General features: G+C 52.4%; 1 protein-coding gene across 5 annotated transcripts; it reads left to right on the forward strand.

Annotated features, from left to right (window-relative positions):
• Positions 1–430: 430 nt before the first annotated feature.
• HNRNPL (heterogeneous nuclear ribonucleoprotein L) lies at positions 431–16,154 on the forward strand. Of its 5 annotated transcripts, none has more exons than XM_045532082.1 (13): positions 442–493; positions 4,750–4,868; positions 5,460–5,697; positions 5,823–5,908; positions 6,790–6,886; positions 6,970–7,042; positions 10,320–10,391; positions 10,503–10,783; positions 12,753–12,874; positions 13,210–13,411; positions 15,087–15,144; positions 15,259–15,354; positions 15,772–16,154. In XM_045532082.1, exons 3-13 carry the CDS (start codon positions 5,473–5,475, stop codon positions 15,828–15,830), a joined length of 1,371 nt encoding a protein of 456 aa, XP_045388038.1. In that variant the 5' UTR covers positions 442–493; positions 4,750–4,868; positions 5,460–5,472; the 3' UTR covers positions 15,831–16,154. The 5 variants fall into 5 exon arrangements, with proteins under 5 accessions (XP_045388040.1, XP_045388038.1, XP_045388036.1 ...); XM_045532080.1 differs by lacking the exon at positions 442–493 and adding an exon at positions 2,261–2,878; XM_045532084.1 differs by having other exon boundaries at positions 431–493; positions 10,320–10,783.
• The last annotated feature ends 1,150 nt before the right edge of the window (positions 16,155–17,304 follow it).

Genomic DNA, 17,304 nt, shown 5'->3' on the forward strand with positions numbered 1-17,304 from the left:
GCAGTGCAGTGGTTATTATGCGTGTGCGCTGGCGGCAAATCTTGCCATGCCACTCACTCACAAGCTGCAGCATCTTGGGTTAGTCACTTGCGTTTCCTGAGCCCATTTCCCTATCTATACAATGTACACCCCAACATGTGCTTCAACCAACACAACACTTGGCCCAGGAAGAGGAATGACGGGGGAATTCCAAACAACTGGGCCAACTGGGCGACTCTCAGTCCGGCGGGGGTGTTTTGGGAAAAGGGACGGGGAGTCCGAACGCAGCGGCTCGAGACCCTCTCCACTCCTTTCTTGCCTTGTTTCCTCCATTCAGTCGCGGAGCAACTCTCGGTCCCCCGCCACGTCCCCGCTCCTGCGCCCCCCCATTTTCCCCCCCCCTCAGGCTGAAAAAGGTCGTGGTCCCTTTAAGGCCCGCCCCTCCCTCTCCCAAAACTTCCCAGTGTCTGCTCTTTTCGATCCGGGACGGCCGGCCAGGCTCACCGCCGAGCTGGTAGGGGCTGGGGGCGAGGGGACGGGGAGGGGCGCGGGGGGACCGGTGGGAGGCGCCGCCCGCGGCCGCGTCCCGCAGCCGGAGCAACGGGGTGGGGGAGGGGCGGAGGCCGGGAGCGCGGGGAGCGAAGGACGCGGCCGGCCGGGCGGCCTGGGGCGTGTGGCACCAGGGGCCCGTCCCCGCGTTCAGTCCGCGCGCGCCGGCGTGAGGGGCGTCCGGGCCCGGCGCGGGGGCGGGGAGGGGAGGGGCCCCTTCTCGCCCCCTCCCCCCACCGCATTCCTCTGACGTCGGGACCTCGCGACCCCGCCCTTCAGTGGCACCAGCCCCGCCCTCCCCGTCACGCGGGACACGTGGTTTGGGCGCAGCGCCGCCTCAACTCTTTCCGCCGGCATTTTTGGATCTTCGTGGTGTGACTAAAAACTGACGGAGGTCCTCATCAGAAACCTCCAAGTTTATTTCCCCAAACCAGCAGACCCCCTAGGCATGGCCTACCTACTCTTTTAGTGCCACTGACCCCATTTCAAACTTAGTTTCCTTGGAGACCCCTACTCGGGATCCCCATTTCAACCTCTGGGGCGGCCGCCGCAGTTCCCACGACGCTAGCTTCGCCTTCTAAGTGCATATGTCCCAGGAAGGCATCCCCAAAACGCTACGCACTTAGGACGGATCCTGGGTCAGCCCCTGTCTGCCCCGCTCCCCTCCAGTGCGGCTCTGCCGGAGCTTGCAGACTCGGGGAGGGCATTCTCTGCAGGGCAGTGTGGGTGGCCCTACCTCGCCCCCGAGGGAAGGCCCGACGACGGACGCACAGACAAGAGCGACTCCCCTGTCAGCGCGCCTGCATTGTGCCAGTGCTGTGCCGGGTACTTGGCAGGCGGGCCACCTCACCAAGGCCAAGGCAGGGACCACTGCTCCCTGGCCGTGCAGGACTTCCTGTGACGATCCAGAGTGGTCAGAGCTGTCACGTGAAAACCATGCCCTGAGTTACAGAGTGAAGGAACCTAGTGGTCTGGGACGGTAGGGACCTGTGAACTGAGATTGCAGGGACAAGAGGAATTGGCCCTTAGGTCATGCACGAGGGTAGTGGAGAAAGTACTCTAGGTGGGAGGGTCTGCACGGGCAGAGGTGGAGAGACGCGCGAACGATCCTTTCCCAAATAGGAATTGTGGCTGAATGCAGAGGTGGAGTGGTTAAAGGACCCTGGCCAACAGGGCAGGGTCCGAAGACAGTCGGCAGCAGCGAGTTGTTTTATACTGAGGAAAAGGGTCAGATTTGGGGTACCTACTCCTCCGGCATTGGTTAGGGTAGAGGTGTACAGGAACAAGCGTACAATGATGGGGACAGAGTTGTTGTCAGTTTTGGTGTAGCTTTTCGCTGCTGCACACAGCTGGTACTCAATAAGTATTCTGGGTACTGCAGTCCGTCACTCCCTTAGAGGGTCGCCCCGCCTCTCGAGGCTCGTGAAAGCACATTCGCGCTTGCGTTCTCGCCATCGCACTTTTCCTAGACTGCCCCAAAGAGCGCGTACCCTGGGTGGAGCTCCCCTTTTTCACCCAATCAGAGATTGTCAGTCGTCCTACCATCTGCTGACAGGGTACTGTTTCCACTCTCCATTGGCCAATCGGTGGAGACGTACAAGATGGGCATTTGCAGAAACCACTGGAGAGAGACAAAAGAGAGACGCTTCGTCGTTTCCTTGCGAAGTGGCGCGGGAAGGCGGTCATTGTGACTGAGGTTTTGGTTTGACGGATTAGCAAGAAAACCAATGAAAGTGGGAAGGAGGCGGGGCTTCTCAGGCGGTTTGCAGGGCCGCTCCTATCAGGTGTTCCTATAGACTACAGCAGTGCCAAGAACCCGACCTATCAAATTGGATTTTATTTTAAGGCGGCGGGGTCGACGAAATGACTGGCAAAAAGCGCTCGCCTATAAGGAGTGTCTCGGACAAACGAGGGCGGGCCGTCCAGCAGAACGGCGTGCGCAGTACCCAATAGACTCACAAGGCGTGCGGATCCTTCCCCTCCCCCCGCGGCGGGACCAGTGGCTCCCCCTATCGGGTGGGGGCGGCGGGTGACGGGCGTGTCCCTCCCCCAATGAGAGGCGGGGGGAGGCGGGTTCTGCGCCGCCATGTCGCGGAGGCTGCTGCCCCGGGCGGAGAAGCGGCGTCGGCGGCTGGAGCAGAGGCAGCAGCCGGACGAGCAGCGGAGGCGGTCGGGAGCGATGGTGAAGATGGCGGCGGCGGGCGGCGGAGGCGGCGGTGGCCGCTACTACGGCGGCGGCAGTGAGGGCGGCCGAGCCCCTAAACGGCTCAAGACTGACAACGCCGGCGACCAGCACGGAGGCGGTGGCGGTGGCGGTGGAGGAGCCGGGGCGGCGGGCGGCGGCGGCGGGGTGAGGCCAGGGCCCTAGGCGCTGGGAAGGCTGCGAAATGGGGGGGAAATTTCCCACCTCGAGGGTATTTATTTTTGGGGGGTCCTCTGCGCACGCGCCCAGGCCCTCGCGCCGTTGACGGGGTGGGGGAGGGGCGGTCGTTGGGCAAACGGCGGGGTTTGCGCGAGGACAGGCGCCTGCGCCTGCGCGCGGTCCGGAGCGGGCTTCGGGCGGGGGGTGCGGAGGAAGTCCTTCGCCGCAAGCGGCGCACTGCGCAGGCGCCGCGGGCTGGCGTGTGGGGTCCGGGCACGCGGCCGGGCCCCCCCTTTTTTTTCTTTATCATTTTCTTCTCCGGCCCCATGCGCAGGCGTACTGATCCCACCAGATCTCGTGGGCGGTCGGGGGAGCGCCTCAGGAGCGGGGGCGGGTGGGCAGTGGCTCCCTTGTTCTCTCCTGACTGAGGAATTCCGTCCGGTAGCAGTTTAATCGCTGTAATGTCCAGCCTTGCCTCTGTATCGAAGTTGATTTATTTGACCAAACCCGTAGAACCGAATATGACCCCCATTTTGGGGTTCTTTGAAAACGGCAAGACGGACTTAGGAAAGGTGCTTGTAGCCCTTTGGAGTTTAGTCAAGTTTGGAGCCATCACAAGTTTGCTTACAATTTTCAGGGATGAACTGGGTGTAGAGAGTTTGATAAATCAAAATATTCCCTGGCCATGTTGGAAGAGATCACCAGTTGTTGCTTTTGGGTTGGGGCCCAGTCTCCGCCAAGTTCTTAAAGTCGTCCCCGTCAGCCTCTCCAGGATTTTCCACGGGTTATCGGCTGTGGTTTACTAGCATTTTAATCTTCACTAACTGTTCCAAATGTTTTAAAGACATCTTAGTTGAGTCCTTATCGCCCTTTTTTGAGGTTAGGGGACGTATTAGGATATCTGAGTTACAGAGGAGGAAACGGGCAAAGAGGGATGAGGTAAATTAGGTGAGGTGCTGTAGCTAGTGAGTGGCAGGGCTGGAAAGGAACTCCAACCTTGGGCTGCCAACCAGGCAGGTATTCTTCCTGTGGCTTGTGTGGTTCATTCCTGAAATAGAACCCAATTCTACCCCTGTTCCATGGGCTTCTGCCTAGTGATTCTGCCCAGGAGAGGTGGCAGAAAAAGTTACTTTGCTCCTGATTACCAGAAAGATACTTAATCCTGGAAAGGAGCTGCCTTGGTTCTTAATGCAATGGGTTGGAGTTTGTCTTTCTGAAAGAGCTTCCCAGCCCTGTTTTTCCTTAATCTGGCCTATCCAAAGTAGGTTTTGGTGCAAAAGTGATTAAAGACTAGAAAGGGTCAAGACTGATCTGGCTGCTACAGCTTCTGGGGCACATGCTGCTTTGCCCTGACTGGACCTGGAGTGAGTGGTAGGGAGTAGGTATGCTTGACTAGGTGATGATGGCTCAACCAACGAAAGAACAAAGAAGTTGGGGTACATGTAAAGGGGATATTCCCAGAGTGCAGCAGACAACTGAGCCATTCTTGGCAGCCTGTCCCCTTTCCAAACCACTTTTCCCATGTTTCTTTGATTGAGTGGACCAGCGAGTGGAGAGACAGGTCCTTGGAGGAGAGTAAGATTTGAGACTTGTATGATCCATCTCCCATTCTGCCTTCCCAGAAGCTACAGCATGAGCCAGTGGGCAGGTGGCCACCCATTAAGGGCTGCTGCTGTGCTGGTCCAGGATTCTTTTGGGGTGATTGGCTTGAATTGCTGCCCCTGGTGTGACCTGTGCATCCTTCCTTGGTGATACCCAACTGTCTTATCTGACTAGGTCTACAACAGCACAGAGGTCAGCGAGCGGGCTGCCGTCTTGTACAGCAAGAAACAAAGTCTTGTTTCTGCTTCCTTTCTCAGGAGAACTACGATGACCCGCACAAAACCCCTGCCTCCCCAGTTGTCCACATCAGGGGCCTGATTGACGGTGTGGTGGAAGCTGACCTTGTGGAGGCCTTGCAGGAGTTTGGACCCATCAGGTACTGGGCTCAGGCCAGGAGTTGGGTTTCCAGAGAAGTTAACTCCTTGGTGTCCTCATGTGTCAGCAGTTTCTGGTTGAAGGTAGTGATTTTGCCATTCTGGTCCAGGGTTCTTTGGCTGGGGCCTGTGGCTCTGCTACTCTTGAATTGGCCATTGTACCTTGGGTCAGGTTATAGCAAGTTCCGTGTCTTTTTTTTTTTCCTTTCCTTTCTTCTCTGCCTTGTAGTTTCTAGTAAACATTGTTTCAGTCAGAAAGTACTTATTGTCTGGTGTGTGCTAGGTACAGTCGTGAACAAAACTGTCTTGGATTCTTTTTCTTAAAAGTATTGCCCACCCAGAGTGATTTGCACTGTGATAGGGCAAGCCCAGGAGTCTGTGGGAGGCATCTTCTTAGTCAGGTGAGGAGAGGTTGGGAAGGCTTCCCAGAGAAGGTGATGACTTAGCTACATACCTCTTTTGCCTGTGGTGCCATTTGTGGCATGGGGTGTTCAGGTTAGGAAACCATGAGAGGGTTTTGGAGGAGTCCGTTCACAAAAAATTGGAGGGCCTCCATCTCCTAGAGAGGATTGAACCTGTGTTCCCTACGCCAGCTATGTGGTGGTGATGCCTAAGAAGAGACAAGCGCTGGTGGAGTTCGAAGATGTGTTGGGGGCTTGCAACGCCGTGAATTACGCAGCTGACAACCAGATCTACATTGCTGGTCACCCAGCTTTTGTCAACTACTCTACCAGCCAGAAGATCTCTCGCCCTGGGGACTCGGATGACTCCCGGAGCGTCAACAGTGTGCTTCTCTTTACCATCCTGAATCCGATCTACTCTATTACCACGGTGCGTGCAGCGAGCATCCTTTATGATTCCCCTGTGAGGGCTCCCTGCTCCCTTTTCTCCCCAGCCTCCCCCAAGCCAGACTGACCTGCAGTGCCCCTTCACATCGCCCATCTTTGCTTTTGCAGGATGTTCTTTACACTATCTGTAATCCTTGTGGCCCTGTGCAGAGAATTGTCATTTTCCGAAAGAATGGAGTGCAGGCCATGGTGGAATATCCTTTGCTGGGAAACAGGTGTTCCTTGGGGTGGAGGCTGTCATAGGACTTGGGAGGGGGCCATTTTTTCAAGCAGCTGGTATCTACTGACTGCCTGCCACATGCCAGATGCCTTCACAAAGTTCACGGTCTGATGGAAGAGACAGTTAAACAAGGAGCCAGACATACAGTGTGATAGTGCAAATCTTAGGTGAAGGGAAAGAGCAGAGTGCTATGAGATACGAGGGGAAAGGAACTTAAAAGGCGATCTAGGAAGCTTTCTGAGGAGTCGCTGACCTATTTCTATGAGGAGATAGGAGTTGGTATTCAAGGTGGAGGAAGCAGTTCTGCAGAAGTTTTCAAGGTGGGAAGGAGCTTAGCATCAGAGAAACTGAAAGACTTGACTGCAGAGTGACTGGTGGGGGAGGGGTTTGTTGCAGACATCTGGAAGAAGTTTTTAGGGCATCCTAGATACAGCAGTGTGACACTTGGGGCAGGTTGCAGGGGAAAGCCACTTAGGACAAGGAAGGATGAAATCTGGTTGACGTCTCAGGTTGTTCAGGCTTAGTCAAAGGGCCTAAGAGAGGACTGGGACAAAGAAAAAGGTGGTTTGGCTTGGGATGGTGGGAGAGGAAGTTGCTACTACTACTGGGCTGGTGGCAGGGCTAGGGGTACAGGTCACAAGAGAACTCTGGCTAGTAACTGCCCACTCAGGGCAGCAGTTGAGTCCACCTGCACAGTTCTGGCCTCTTGAACCTGAAGCTGGTGTCTGTGGGCAGTGAGCTGATCCCAAAGCACTACGGTCTTTGGGTGCTACCTATGTCCTCTTTCCTTTCTGGGACAACATGAAGCCCTTCCCAAAGAGCTCCCATGATGGGACTTTCCTTAACTTGACTCACATTTGACTCTGTTCAAAGTGCCCAGCGGGCCAAGGCCTCACTCAATGGGGCTGATATCTATTCTGGCTGTTGCACTCTGAAGATTGAATATGCGAAGGTAGGTCTGAGAAGTGACTGTCCCTTGTCAGCTTCCAGATGAGTTGGGACGTGGCTGATCTCAGTTTTGTCTTGTCCTTGCAGCCTACACGCTTGAATGTGTTCAAGAATGATCAGGATACTTGGGATTACACAAACCCCAACCTCAGTGGACAAGGTAATCCTGATGGCCACTTTGTTCTAAATATACCCGCCTTGCCTTCATTCGGATAGCGCACTTCATAGACCCGGGCTCAGGGTTATGTAATGCCATTGGGCTCCCTGTGGACATGGGAGGGTCTTGGGGTAAGCTCTTGGGAAGGACACCCCAGTGGGAGAAGGGGAATAAGGGGCCTCTGCAGGTCCTAGTTGATGCTTGGGGCTCTCTACTGCTGAGGGTGCAGAGTCAAGGCAGAGGCTTGGTGGGTGGGGAGCAGGCCTCACTGAGGACAAGGTGTGGCGGTGGGCTTAGAAACCAGTAGCACCTCCTAGAATCTGGTTAGCGTCACTGACTCTCCATTCTCCCTGGGCCAAGAATTGTCCTCTTGCTCTGCACTGTCGAGTGTCTGATTTGTGGGGAGGTGACAGAGTTGGGCTCTTGCAACAGAGCCTTTGAGCACGCTGACCTTGTGGAGGTGAGACTCTGGATTGGACCAGGGCATATATTCCTCACTTCATTTGTAGTGGGGACTCAACATCTCTGCAGGGGGCCCAAATGGACATCCCCCTTCTTAGTGTCCGTCAAGAATGGTTTGCTCTTTGTAGGAGGGAGAGATGGAGGATTGCCTGTGAAAAACAGTGGCACCTCCTCAGCAAGACCGTCCCATCTCTGTGTCTGCCTTGGTCTATACGTCGGACCAGGCCATGGCTGAGGGAGGAAGTCTGGTTGCTGACATCGCACAGGCGCTGGGAGGCCAGAGGCCACTGTTGCTAGGCAGGCCTGTCTTGCCCTTGCAGCTGGGAAGCAGTGGGCAGGGTGGGCTAGACTCTCCCCAGGACCCTCACAATGGGCCCTGTGGGCCTGGATGCTCCCTCCAAAGGTCAGAGGCAAATTGATGACCAAGTGAATGTACCAGAGCGGGCAATGGCATTACATGACTGCTAACAGAAACATGGCAACCAACCATTTCTTCTCCAAGGAACATAAATAGAAGATGTGCAGACCGGCAGGGGCTAGTGGCAGGGGCTGGCTGTGCATTGGTTTTTGATGCCTCTCAGCTTTGGCTGCCCCCAGGGCTGGGGCCCAAAAAACAAGGGCTCATGAGGTAACCTGGAGTGAGGTCGGTGCTTGGCCACCCCCCTTGGAAACCATACTTCAGCGGCTCTGCCTCTGCACATTGCTCACCAACACACAGGGTAGAAAACCACTAGCTCTTCCTGGAGAGAACAGAACATGCAGCCTCCACCACGTCCCCAGAAACAGCCGCAGACTTGAGCTCACTACATCAAGAACACCACACCGTGCTCCAAGGAACAGCTACAAGCACAGAGACAGAGGCAGACAGAGACAAAGAGAGAAAGAGACGCAACATGGCAGCAGACACTGCTTTTTTTACTAAACATTAAAAAAAAAAAAAGTCAAAATCCAAGCAAACTTGAACCCGAAAATGTACACAGAAGTAGGAAACACAGAGAACAGAGCTCTCCCAGCCAGCCAGCGGTGCTCTTTTCGGAGAACGTTTCATAGACTGAAGTAGATTCCATGGGCCTCCAAGACAATAGGATCCTCTCCATTCCTCGCCACATGGGTTTTGTTTTTTAAGTCCTTTGGTTTGGGGAGGGCCTTCTTTTTTATTTTCTGTTTTGATATTTTTATTTTTTCTGCAGTCATCGGCTGCCAACATAACCTGCACCAACTGGAGATCAGAAACAAACCAAAAAAAAAAAACCACAACAACAACAAAAAAAAAAAATCAAAAAACCAAAACAGACCTAAAACCAGACAGCCAAACAGCTCAGAGGCACACAGTTACCTGCTGGCGGGTAACCGGGCGCGCTCCCAAGGCCAAAAGCGCGAGCATAGTGGGGCCACTGGCACACTTCATACCCAGGAGACACGCACACGGAGCGCTACACAGCCAGAAGCACCGCACTGCAGCACATAATGTGAGGAGGTGACAACACGGACACTACCCACTTCATACACCTTTATTTCCACTTTCTGATATCTTCTGAGGACAGAACATCTGTGAGCCATTTTTGATTTAATGAAAACATTGACTTTTAAAACAATTCTTAAAAAAAATTGTAGCGGATGTGTACCGTAACTTGTATTTATGACTGTAAAACCATGTGATGCAGGGTCGCAGTGTATGTTTGATGGGACGCCATCTTTCAGAACTGTGCTAACTCACTGTTGAAGCGTCCAATGGTAAGAGAAAATACAGATTTGTTTTTTGTGACAAATGGACATTGTACTCTGTACTTCTGCTGTAAGTAGTCCTTTTCCATCTTTGTAATGACTGTTGAAAACAAAACCCAGACCGGGTGGCAGGAAAGGGCAGTGGTTTTGAGCCCTGGGTTTTGGAGTCAGCCAGACCTGGGTTCAAATCCCAGCTCAGCCACTAACTTGCTTTGTGACCTTGGGCCAAAGTGTCTTTTAACTGCTCAGTTAAAAGTTAATGACTCAGGTTTCTTATCTGTAAAATGGGGCTATAAAATATCAGTACCTACCTCATAGGGTTGTTGTGAGGAATTCAAAAAGCTGTGATGTTTGTAAAGCGCTTAGCCCAGTGTCTGCCACTGAAGCACTAAATTAATGGTATTGATTATGAACTGGAGCTGGGGTCGGGAAGTGGATCTGCGCCATTGATGGGTCTGAGAATGTTGATGGCTTGTACATGATTGCTCTTTTGAACTGACTCTGCTGTTGCCCTGCTTGTCACCTCCTACAGCCCCTCTCCTCGGGCTGGACATGAATGGGTTGGGTGGGAGGGTGTCTGGGACTGGGATTAAGAAGGAAGGGCCTAGAGAGTGGGTGGGGCCTAGAGCTCCTAGAACTTTGAAACGTTGGGGGTCAGATTTTATCCTTCTGCCATTTTTGGGTTATTTTCCTGCTATCAATCTCCTCTCCCTTCATTGGGAGTTATTTAGAAAGCTGCTCTTGGCCCCTGTAATATATCAGCTTCCATAGCAGCTGCAGGTTCCCCCCGAGGGCCCATGACCTGGGCTTCCTCCCAGGGCCAGGGCAGCTGAGAGAGCACAGAACCTGGCCTTATCCTTCTCAGAAAAAGGAGATCAGCCCTCTTGATACGAGGAGGGGACGGAGAGTGGGCTCTACTTTGAGGCTTGGGCTTCATGCCTACCTGGGGTCAGGCCACGAGAGAAGGCCCCAGCAGCCCTTGTAAGGGAGAGTTTGCAGCAAGGCTCCCCAGAACTGAGATTAGCCTCTGTAGTCAGGGGGGAGAGCGATTCTTCTTTCTGAGTTAGATGCTAACTGTTTTCTCTGTCTACAGGTGACCCTGGCAGTAACCCCAACAAACGCCAGAGGCAGCCCCCTCTCCTGGGAGATCACCCCGCAGAATATGGTGAGGGCAGGGGGTTCCCCTCCGTGGACTCCCGTGGCTCATGTGCCCCTGCCCGCCGCCCGCCGCGCAAATTCTCACCCGTCCTCCCTCTCTTTCCTTCCCACCCCCCAGGAGGGCCCCACGGTGGGTACCACAGCCATTACCATGATGAGGGCTACGGGCCCCCCCCACCTCACTACGAAGGGAGAAGGATGGGTCCACCAGTGGGGGGTCACCGTCGGGGCCCAAGCCGCTACGGCCCCCAGTATGGGCACCCCCCACCCCCTCCCCCACCACCCGAGTATGGCCCTCACGCCGACAGCCCTGTGCTCATGGTCTATGGCTTGGATCAGTCTAAGATGAACTGTGACCGAGTCTTCAATGTCTTCTGCTTATATGGCAATGTGGAGAAGGTGAGCTTCTGCTGAGTCAACTGCTTTCCTTGTAGCCCTGGCAGGCCTGAGGGAGGCTCTGAGCCTCCTAGCTTGCTGGTCAGCAAAGGGGGAAGAGCCAGTGGGAGCCTGGCTTGGAGCAAACCAACCTGAAGTGGGTACTTCGGTTAACCCAGGTGATCTACTAGACAGGTTTTGATTGGCTCTCACTGTATGTTTCATTTTCTTCAAATTACCAATATTTTAAAAATCAGATTTTATTACATAAGAGTGCTAATACTTAACTAGTACATGAACATAGAAAGTATGTTTTTAGAGACAGAGGGTCTTGCTCTATCACTCAGGCTGTAATACAGTGGCGTGCTTATAGCTCTTTGCAGCCTTGAACTCCTGAGCTCAAGTGATCCTCCTGTCTCAGCCTCCCAAGTAGCTGGCACTGCAGTCGTGTGCCCTGGCTAATTTGTTAAATAATTTTTTTGTAGAGATGAGGTCTCACCATGTTGCCTGGTCTTTGTTTTGAACTCCTGGCCTCAAGCGATTTGGCCTCCCAAAGTTCTGGGATTAGGATTACACGCCTGAGCCACTGTGCCTGGCCTTTCCCCCACCCCCTTTCTTTTTTTCTTTTTTTTTTTTTTTTTTTTTCAGAAACATTTAATAGGGACTTACAGATACCTTGTCTTGGGTGGTGACAAGACAAGATGGTGGAACCCTTCACCATTGCCCCCTGGGTCTAGGGCTTATCTGCCATAGAGAAGGAATGTGTAGGACAGTTGAAGTTGACCCCTCAGGGAAAGAATGCATTTAGGAAATATGTAAAAACTTACCCATTGTTAAAGACCATTAGTGTAAGGATTTTTTCTGGCAACACTGGGTTTTCTTGCCTTCCCTGTGGAAACAGTGGGCTGGGGCTGAGTGGTGGCTGACTGTCCATCTGAGACCAGGTGGCTTTTGCCTACATCAAATCCATCTGGGTCTTTTTTTTTTTTTTTTTTTTTTTGAGACAGAGTGTCACTTTGTTGCCCGGGCTAGAGTGAGTGCCGTGGCATCAGCCTAGCTCACAGCAACCTCAAACTCCTGGGCTCAAGCGATCCTCCTGCCTCAGCCTCCCGAGTAGCTGGGACTACAGGCATGCGCCACCATGCCCGGCTAATTTTTTGTATATATATTTTAGTTGGCCAGATAATTTCTTTCTATTTTTAGTAGAGATGGGGTCTCGCTCTTGCTCAGGCTGGTCACGAACTCCTGACCTTGAGCGATCCACCCGCCTCGGCCTCCCAGAGTGCTAGGGTTACAGGCGTGAGCCACCGCGCCCGGCCCCATCTGGGTCTTAGAAGCCTTTTTGCAGCCCCTGGCGTGGCCTGTTGATGATCGTAGCAGCTAGTGCATGTGAAGTGTGTTTCCTGTATATCGGGCACTGAAGAGCTTTACATGTAGTAACTTGTTTAGTTTTCACAGTAATCCTTAATAGTCATTCATGAGACAGCACAAGGACAGGGACTGTAGCAGCCAACAGACGGCAACAGTGGCGTTGAAGTAGACGGGGGAAATGGAGGGCAGAGGTTCAGTAACGGCCCGGGCTCAGTAACCTGGTATGGAAGCCGTGCTCACAGCCCGTGTGTTACTGTGCTCTGTAGTACTTTCATACAGGAATCCACAGACAGCGTTTGTCCATAGATACGTGTGTCTGTGCGTAACAGATAAAATGAGAATGAAAATGGCTGATTTTCTCATTTTGCACATTGGTTTTTGTTGTGCTTTATGAAATGACCCACTCATGGCTTATGTCCTGTAGTTAGAAACTCTGCTTCACCTCAGGTTGAGCTCTTGCTGGGGGCCAGGCATGTTTTTTTGGTTGTCATGATTCCCTATCCATGAGTGAGGGAAGTGGAAGCCCAGATCAGGAGTTTTTGCTTCTGACTAGCTTGGAAGGGGTGGGAGAAGGGTTGCTGGCAGTGGGGCAGTGGTGCTGACTCTAGCTGTTCTCCCTAAGGTGAAATTTATGAAAAGCAAACCGGGGGCCGCCATGGTAGAGATGGCTGATGGCTATGCTGTGGACCGGGCCATTACCCACCTCAACAACAACTTCATGTTCGGGCAGAAGCTGAATGTCTGGTAGGTGCTCAGGCTCCCCAGGCTAGGGATGGTTGGAGAGGGACTAAAGAGAAAAAGGAAGGGGGGGCAGTGGGGCCCAGCAGAGGAGCACGGTGAGGCCGAGGTGCCTACTCAGGCAGGAATGGGGTGTGGCAGATGTGTTCTGAGATGTTCTCTGAAGCTGTGGGAGGAAGTGGGTCAGCCTCGCCTCCATAGTGGCTCGGTGCCCCATGAGGCACATAGCACTATCAGCTGGATGCACGGCCACCCAGGCCTCTGCAAGGCTACAGCAGAGATCTTGGGCGGGGGCATGACTTTGGGTCTGACAAAGGGATCTCCCTTCTTCCCTCCTACAGTGTCTCCAAGCAACCAGCCATCATGCCCGGTCAATCATATGGGCTGGAAGACGGGTCTTGCAGTTACAAAGACTTCAGCGAATCAAGGAACAACAGGTTCTCCACCCCAGAGCAGGCAGCCAAGAACCGCATCCAGCACCCCAGCAACGTGCTGCACTTCTTCAACGCTCCCCTGGAGGTGACGGAGGAGAACTTCTTTGAGGTGGGTGCCATGGCACTTCTCAGGCACTTGGTTCCTCACCACAGTTACGTGAGTAGGCAATTCATTTTAGCCTTTCAACAAATAGCTTTGGAGGTCCTGCTCTTTTTTTTTTTTGAGACAGAGTCTCGCTTTGTTGCCTGGGCTAGAGTGAGTGCCATGGCATCAGCCTAGGTCACAGCAACCTCAAACTCCTGGGCTTAAGTGATCCTACTGCCTCAGCCTCCCAGGTAGCTGGGACTACAGGCATGTGCCACCATGCCTGGCTAATTTTTGCTATATGTGTTTTAGTTGGCCAGATAATTTCTTTCTATTTTTTTAGTAGAGACGGGGGTCTCGCTCTTGCTCAGGCTGGTCTCGAACTCCTGACTTCGAGCGATCCACCCGCCTCGGCCTCCCAGAGTGCTAAGATTACAGGCGTGAGCCACCGCGCCCGGCCTTTTTTTTTTTTTTTTTTTTTTGAAACAGTCTAACTCTGTTGCCTGGACTACAGTGCCGTGGCGTCAGCCTAGCTCACAGCAACCTCAAACTCCTGGGCTTAAGCGATCTTTCTGCCTCAGCCTCCCGAGTAGCTGGGACTACAGGCATGTGCCACTGTGCCCAGCTAATCTTTCTATATTTTTAGCTGTCCACGTAATTTCTATTTTTTTAGTAGAGATGGGGTCTCGCTCTTGCTCAGGCTGGTCTTGAACTCCTGACCTCAAGTGATCCTCCCTCCTCAGCCTCCCAGAGTGTTAGGATTACAGGCGTGAGCCACCGCGCCCGGCCTGGAGCTCCTGCTCTGACAGGCCCTGGACTGGGTGCCGGGACACAGCAGAAACCAGGACAGATAGGGATCCTTGTTGTAAGTCTAGACATAGTAAGAATGGGACCAAACTTGTATCAACAGTAGAGTTCACCATGCTGCAGCTTTGCATTTATGGCAAACTGGGGCAGGCCCTGTGATGGGAGGCCAATCTCAAAACATCCACGTTGTGAGGACCTCAGGGTATCTAGATGGCATCAGAAGGCAGGGCCCTGTAGAGCCCTGTCAGAGGGAACTAGGGCAGCTGGAGGGGGAGGAGGTGCTCCGAGTGGACCTTGCACTGGAGGCGGTGCCAGTGACTCTGCTGATAACACCTAGCAAGCAGCTGCTGAAGATGGAAAACTAAAAAGCCGTTTCCCAGCCTTTGGCAACATAATAATTAAGAGTGGTGTTGCCGCCGAGTGTGTTGGCTCACCCCTGTAATCCTAGCACTCTGGGAGGCCGAGGCGGGCAGATTGAGCTCAGGAGTTTGAGACCAGCCTGAGCAAGAGCGAGACCCCGACTCTACTAAAAATAGAAAGAAATTACGTGGACAGCTAAAAATATAGAAAGATTAGCCGGGCATGGTGGCACATGCCTGTAGTCCCAGCTACTCGGGAGGTTCAGGCAGGAGGATGGCTTGAGCCCAGGAGTTTGAGGTTGCTGTGAGCTAGGCTGACACCACTGCACTCTAGCCCGGGCAACAGAGTGAGACTCGGTCTCAAAAAAAAAGAGTGGTGTTGCTAACCTTTTTGATGTCACAGGGACTATGGTATGTGATAAAATCTAGGAAACCCTTTCTCCAGAAAATTCAAATACTTAACTCATGCAGGGCCTAATCTGCTTGAATTGGCACCTGTCTGCCAGTCCTTTTACTACCTATTTCTGTTGCAGATCTGCGATGAGCTGGGGGTGAAGCGGCCGTCTTCTGTGAAAGTATTCTCAGGCAAAAGTGAGTAAGCTGCTCCTGCCTCCCCCCACTTCCTTGGTTGTTGATGGGCGGCTGTCTAGCTCCTGCTCAGGTCAGCCTAAAACCTGTGGTGTTTCCCTTTACTTTCCAAATCAGGTGAACGCAGCTCCTCTGGGCTACTGGAGTGGGAATCCAAGAGTGACGCCCTTGAGACTTTGGGCTTCCTGAACCATTACCAGATGAAGAACCCAAGTGAGTATCTGTGTGTCCTGCATATCATCCCCCTGGTGACCTGAGTTGGCTGGCTTCACGCCAGAGCTATCCTGCCTGCCCTATGAGATAGGACCCCAGGGATTTTCTCACTGACATAGACAGGTGGGACCTGGTCGCCTGGAGAGCAGCCTAATGTTGCTCAGGGGAGAGTCATCCTGACTGTTTGCCGTCACCCGCTCTCCCATCCTCGGAGTTGCTCGGGCCTGCCCTCCAGGGAGGTGGCATTCTCTGGTTTAGGTAGTACCCAGGAAAGGGGCAATACTAACTAGCAGGTAAAATTACCCTTGTAGTTGAACTCTAGAAAATGGAAGGTTGTGTGCAAAATGGGGGGAACTGGGTGGGGCAGCCTCCTGGGAGAGGGCCCAGCCGGACTTCTCTCTTCTCTCTCCTCTGCAGATGGTCCATACCCTTACACTCTGAAGTTGTGTTTCTCCACCGCTCAGCACGCCTCCTAATTAGGTGCCTAGGAAGAATCTCACCTGAGCAGGAAAACGTTTCTCTTTCCTTTATGCTGATTTGTTTTGTTTTTTCATTTTATTTTATTTTTTTTTCTTGGCAAAAGTTCTTGTATTCCTTTTTTTAATGCTAGGTTAGTAGAGGCTTAACCATAATGAAAACGCTGAAAGTCTGGAGGGGGAGGGAGAGGGGAACTGATATCTCCCAAGATTAACCTTCACTTTTTAAAAATTATTGTACATGTGATTTTTTTTTTCCTGTTCATACATTTGTGCTTCCCATGTACTCTTGGCGCATTTCAATAAAATTGTTTGGAAAATAAACACAGCACTTGCTGAGATTCCAGGGCGGGTTTGCTCCCACTCAGGTCTTCTGAAGAGGTTCAGGCAGGCCAGGACATGACCCCAGGCCCTCAGGAGCCGGGGGGAACCCTGGGAGGAGCTGGGCTGGCCACGGAATGGTGGTAGGAATTAGGGAGTCCTGAGGACAATCCAGCAGGCCTAGTGGCATTCTTCATGGGCTGCCCAAACAAGTTCTGTCTAGTTGGAATCAGTTGCCTAGCACAACTCTAGCCCAGTGGGCAGTTACATGAGAGGATCATTTGAGACCAGCCCAGACAGTAGAGTGAAACCCCATCTCAAAAAATGGTGTAGAAAAAATTTTAAACTTCAAGGCCCGAAAAATGGGCCTGAGCCTGCAAAGTGTATGCCCGCCTTTTTATAAGGTTAGAACATAAAACTTCAGAAAGAAAAGTGAAAGTCTGTTTACCCAAAGTTAACAATTTTTGGTGATTTTTTTCCATAAAGTTCTCCTGTCTGTGTATGTGGAGATTTTTTGATGTTTGTCTTTTTGGTGGTAGTGGTGGGGGTTTTTTTTTTTGTTTTAAAGAAAACTTTGTGCCAGGCACCATAGCTTACCCTTTGGGAGGACTGATTGAGGCCTAGAGACCAGCCTGGGTGACATTGTGAGACCCTGTGTCTACAAAAAATAAAAAATTTAACCTTAACTGGGTGTGGTGCTGTGCACCTGTACTTCCAGCCACTCAGGAGGGTGAGGCAGGAGGATAACTTGATCCTGGAAAGTTGAAGGTGTGATTGTGACACTGCACTCCATCCTGGGCAACAGAGCGAGACCCTGACTATAAATGATAAAATCCGCTGTGTTGTGTATCGTAACACATACAAAGTGACTTTCCTTGTCTTTACCCTTGGATAGTATTAATTGTGTGTGTCAATGTAAACTAACCCAAACTCTGTAAAATAAAGAAATTTATTCTGAGCCAAGTTTGAGGGCCATGGCTGGGAGCCACACCCAAGAAACCTCGAATAAGTGGGCCTGCTGTGGTTGGGTTACAGTTTGGTTTTATACATTTCAAGGACACAGGAATTACATGTAAATCAATACACGGAAGACATACATTGGTTTGGCCTGAAAAGGTGGGACATCTCATAGCAGGGGCCTTACAGGTTATAG

Source organism: Lemur catta, chromosome 19 (genome assembly GCF_020740605.2).
Source record: "Lemur catta isolate mLemCat1 chromosome 19, mLemCat1.pri, whole genome shotgun sequence".
NCBI lineage: Eukaryota > Metazoa > Chordata > Mammalia > Primates > Lemuridae > Lemur > Lemur catta.